General features: G+C 42.4%; 1 protein-coding gene across 1 annotated transcript in view; it reads right to left on the bottom strand.

The window, feature by feature from the left end:
• The window catches only part of LOC119833084 (potassium voltage-gated channel protein eag-like), a 17,462-nt gene extending 12,412 nt beyond the window's left edge, over positions 1-5,050 (bottom strand). Inside the window, exons 1-6 of the mRNA XM_038356957.1 lie at positions 4,912-5,050; positions 3,549-3,674; positions 2,537-2,657; positions 1,736-1,848; positions 305-436; positions 1-218 (exon numbers count right to left, since the gene is read on the bottom strand). Coding sequence (XP_038212885.1) covers positions 1-218; positions 305-436; positions 1,736-1,848; positions 2,537-2,657; positions 3,549-3,627 — 663 coding nt within the window. The 5' untranslated portion in view covers positions 3,628-3,674; positions 4,912-5,050. The remainder of the gene's footprint in view (positions 219-304; positions 437-1,735; positions 1,849-2,536; positions 2,658-3,548; positions 3,675-4,911) is intronic.
• Between the last annotated feature and the right edge of the window lie 450 nt (positions 5,051-5,500).

The following is a 5,500-nucleotide window of genomic DNA, read 5'->3' as shown; positions in this document are numbered from 1 at the left end:
GTAGGGGTCGCGCAGGAGGGGGTCGCGCGCGCGGCGGGCGAGAGGCGCGCGAGCGCGGGCGCGAGCGTACAGAAGGTGCGTGTTTACATGCGGTGCGTTGGTACTGACATGCGCGAGGTGGCTCTGGCGCGCCGGCTCCTTGAGCGCGGGCAGCGCCGACACCAGCACGGAGCGCGAGCGCGTCACCGAGCGCGCCAGCTTCGCGAACTTGGACAGACCTGCGACACAAGCACAGCGCACAATGTCTCTCCGACCCACAGTGTCTCACCTGTCATAAAGAGTCGGCCGGGCGGGCGGCACTCACCTCCCTTGGGGTCGTCCGCGTCGATGGGCTGCTTGAGCGCCGTGATGTCGCGGAACGTGAGCAAGAACAGCACCACCAGCTCGCGTTCGTTGCGGATGGGCGCCACGTGCACCAGCAGCCACAGCGGCGTTCCTGCCCGAAACGTTTACGCGCTCTTAACGTAAATTTTACTTTGCTTCAAAATTTGAGTTAACTTCGTTTGTATGTAGGTACTAATGTTTCTGGTGTGGATATTTTATGGATTTTTACTACTAACACGAAAAAAAGCTCTTTAAATATTCATTAATTTCCTTCATTCATCTATAGATATAATAATATGCAGTGAAAAAACTTTAACTGTAGATTAAATGTATTTCAAAAAAGATATATTGAAGGGGATTACGATATATATTGGGGGGAGCCCAGCTACACTATAACATGCACAGGAATGACGTCTTAGTAAACATTGTTCATTCTGATGGGCATTTTCTGCGGACCTATGATAGTCGAAGATTTGAAACTTTTGATGTGGAACTCCAAGAGGTTAGCTATGCTATAACAGTTACAAATGAGATCTGACACTTTTGATGTAGAAATCATAGATATCTGCGGAAATTTTAAAAGCAAAGTATTATAACTATACCTTTAACCTAATTTTAATGAAAGCTTCCAGTTGTTCACGAAAATATAGTATGTAAAAACATAGTATTTTCCACGAACCATTTCGAACGACTTTCTGAAAGTCACTAATTTTCTACTGACTAACTGAATGTCATATGTGTAGATTCAAAACCTACCCCACTTGGAGATATATCTTAGGCAATTGAAACTTGGCATCTAGCTAGGTAATTGTGTAAGCCTAGGATTATGTCTCAAAACTAAAGAAAGTTAAAAAATTATAAGGCTCCCATTCATACAAAAAAAAAATTGTAATTCTAGCGTTTGATCAATGTAAGTGGATATTTGGAACTTGCACAAAATATGTATGGAATGGAATTTATTATTTTTATTTTCAATACCTGCAATCAGTCGCAAGACTATAAGCAGATGAGGTGTTAGGATATCAAGTGTATGGAATGAAATGAAATGAATTTATTTGTTATTGTTACATTTTCTCTATATTAATAAAAGAGGTATCTATAAAAGTAAAATATAGTGACAAAATAAAAAACAACCCCATGTAAAAACAAATGAAACTGCTCGGCAGAAAATAAAACATAACCCCTCGGGAGCCGGACATCCCGTAACAGCGAACCGGTCGTCCCCCGCCCCCGCGCCCCCGCGCCCGCGCTCCCTGGTTCGCACACGTTACATTTTATGACAACACGCAAGTAATTAAAACTGACAATTTTGCCAAATGTTTTTATTCGTTTAAACGAATTTGAAAGTAACACGTTTTTTAACATTTCATTTCGTTCATAGCAACAAGGGCACAAATGTGACGACAATTACGGTTCTTTTTGTAGAGCAGGATCTCGAACTGGTCGGTGAGGTGGTGGTCCAGCGCGCGGTCCACGCGCTCCACCGCCTCCTTCTCCGTCAGCTCGCCATACATCCACGTGCATCTGTGGAACAGAGAAGCTACTAACCACGAACGTATTTTGCGCGAAACAAAAAATTTGAGTGGACTCTTTATCGGTATCAACGCATTTTATTTATTCAAAATAAATAAAACCCCTATTTAATAAACATGCTATACACTGTCAGGTCAGAGTCCGGACCTACACATTCTACGTGTTTGTTATTTTTAACTGACATTACCTAAAACGAACGTTGAACGTAATTGTTGACTTATCGTTTGGTACAATTTTAGAATTTGGAGTCGCATATATTATTACAATATAGATAATTTAGTGTACAGCTGCTAAATACTAACTTCCCAAGCAGTCATTATCATTCCAAGTGCCATTAGTAATAGTCGTTTAGCTACCGCAAAAGCCAAAATTTCCTTCATTGCAGGATATTTTTTTTGTGGTCAGCAGAAATACGATATTAGATAGAAGATAGAAGTACATAGTATTCTCTTGTGTTTGATTTAAGCGAGTATTATACATTTAGAAATTAAAGACTTTTTAACGGATTTTTTATTTAAACGAATGAAGCCACACACAGTTGAACGGCCAGCCTACCTACCAGCCTATATACCTACGTGAAGGGTGTTACTGACTGTTAAAAAGTCTTTAATTTCTATACCTGTACATGGTGCGAAAATTTATCAACTGTGACATCACAGATATCTGCAGGCGGGTGTACCTGCAAGATTTCTGCATGACCTCGGCGCGGTTGTATCCACTCATCTTGCAGAAGGTCTCGTTGCAGTACACGATGGGATAGTCCACGATCTGCGCGTTGGCGAGCAGAAAGCTGCTGTCTGCTGTTAACAAACAAACGAGCTTCGTCAAATGTCCCCCTTGCGACAGGCTGCTCTATTATTTCGTACAAGTTATGCTAACTGACAAAATCATAGCATCTGTGTACACTTTTAATTAAAAATTTACACAACGGCAAACGCTCATTACTTTTATAACAAAAATAAGAAATTAAGGAAAAACTATGGTAACATTGGCTAACTTCTTTAAGCTGAAGGTCGTTGTTGCATCGATTCCGTGTCAGAGAATGATTCATGTAGTACGAGACGCATGTAACCCAGGTACAAACAAGTGCATTCACGATTGCGCAACCTCTACTACATGATTTTTCGACAAATACAAAAGTACAGTTAGTAAATGAAAACTTATTTATTGGTTATAGAATATTATATTATTATACGACTGCAGCGCAAAATGTCACATCTATCGCGCATCATCTTATAATAATCCAACGCTAAAAATTCTCTATATCGACATCGATGAGTATATTATATACTTAACATTTTTCTGATGTTTTGTAGTTTATTTTTCATTTTTTTATCCCTCTTTGATGTACTTTGATGTTGTTGCATTTACATACATTTAACTAAATATTATTGGTAGCGATAGCGATACACTTACATTGCTGGACTGATATTAAGCAAACATAGTTAAGAACCATCGCAAGGAAATTATCTTTCAAATGAAAAAAACCGCATCAAAACCGTCCCTCCGATCGAGAGATACAATGCCATAGACACACACAAACAGACATCGATGTCAAACTAATAATAATTCTCGTTTATAAGTCGGAGGTTAAAAATAAAAATAAACAGAAAACGAACAGTAGCAGAAGATATAATAACTGACGCGTGTAATTATTCCCGTTATTATATATAAGGAAGGTGGATACTGACGCTGTGAGGAAGAGCGGCGGATGATGTTCTCGAGGAAGGTGTTCTGGGGGGCCACGAGCCCCCGGCGGCCGCCCGGCATGCCGCCTCACTGCAGCCAGCCGTCAGTCGACACGCGCGGCGGCCATCCTGCGGCACACGTGTCTCAATACCGACTACCAATCATTTCATTATTCACACTATTTTTTTCTAAGGCCGGTCATTCGATTTTTTCACGAATTGATTCGACACCTACGCAAATCACAAGTGTAGGACGGCACTTGCAAATGAGCGTTAGTATATTGTACGAATGTATAGTACAATTACTGTGCTGATGCACATACATATTAGTGTAAGAGGTCAATACCTCTTACACTAATATGTAGGTATGTGCATCTGGACGCCTATGGCTCGCCAGTCTGAGACCTTTTCCGATGGGAATCGAACCCATCTGTGTTGAATCGCCTACACGCTAAATCTTGCTCCAGCGAAGCTGTCGAGTTGAATTTAGGTACCTACAACGTACAAAAGTAGGGTCTAATAGGCATTTATATCAATTACATTCGTATATCATGTAAAATAACAAAATAAATAAGTAACAAAAAAGGCAAACTAAGTAGGCTTTAGCATCAAAGAGCATTGAACCTAGCTTAAGGGAAACTTCAGATGTCTTTCGAGGTATGAAAGCCCTCCAGTGAAGAGGCTCTACACCGGGCTACGGCACTACACTCGCTTTGTTCCAGCCTCGCGAGATCACATCATGAATGGCTGTTTATCAATGCACTATTTAGTATTTATTTGTGGTTAATTAGTGGTCAGGTTTCCTTTAAAATTGTTGAGGTATAGAGATATATACTTAATTAGTTAAGTAAAGTCATAAGGACTTTTCATAATGATGAATTAAGTAGGTCATATGACAAATTGGACATGGAGTTGTTATATTATTTACTTAGGCAAATTAGGGTCCAAATGGCACTGTGCCAGATAACTTGACTCATATTATCATAACCAATTTTATGTGATGAGAAAATAAAGAGTTAATTGACCTCTATGCAGCAATATCATATAATACTTATATAGGTAGCTAGTGCCTTTCTTACGTGTTATCATATCATTAGTTATTAACTATGTGTATCATGTGTATCTTTAGACACAAGAAAGGAAACTATCAGAAATAGTACCTACAAATGTTTGACGACAGAAAATTAATCAATTCTTATATATAAATTCCTTTTTATGCGTACTTCGACATAACAAATTGGCATCAAGACCCCAAAATAGGTGAAATAAGGTTGACTGCTGGGTGATGTAAATATAATATAGCACATAAGAGTTTATTTTTGTTTACTTGTAACGCGACAGGAAACCACTGTTGGCTATCACTTACGTAACTTAATTAGGCACATGAATCGGTTCGCAGCTTACGCAGAGACGACGTATCGAACTCGGCTCGCTCACAGCCGCACTCGAGGGGTCCGTGCTCGAATCGATCGAGTGGCTCGCGGCACGCACTGGGTCCTGGCGCGGCCGGAAACGAATATGTTTTCATGATTCAACGTGCACTCGAGCCGTCGATCGATAGTGTTTACGTGAGACTCGCCGTCGACGCTCGCACTGCACTCCCGCACTGTCTGCGTAGCCGCTGCGGCGCTGCTCCCGGGCTCGCTCCAAGTTCGCAAGGGCTCGAACGCGGGATCGACAGGGCCAACCGGAGTCGGGCGCTGGCGCGGCGCGGGCGGTTCGTGCCCGCTGCTCGCATCACGGGCGGCCGGGCGCAGCGGGATCTCGCTGCGGGCGCTCGCTGCGCGACTGCCGTCACCGCCGCGCGCCGCACCTCCCTGCCCCCTGCGCCCCGCGCCCCTCGCACCGCGCACGCGCGCCTTCAACTTGGGCTCCACTGATTCGTCACAGTGAATAGGATAGAGTTTCACTATTTGACAGTGTGTCGCGGGCCGCATCGTCACCTCAGCTTTGAT

The sequence above is a fragment of the Zerene cesonia genome, chromosome 16, assembly GCF_012273895.1.
Source record: "Zerene cesonia ecotype Mississippi chromosome 16, Zerene_cesonia_1.1, whole genome shotgun sequence".
Lineage (NCBI taxonomy): Eukaryota > Metazoa > Arthropoda > Insecta > Lepidoptera > Pieridae > Zerene > Zerene cesonia.
This window is presented reverse-complemented; position numbering and strand designations above follow the sequence as displayed.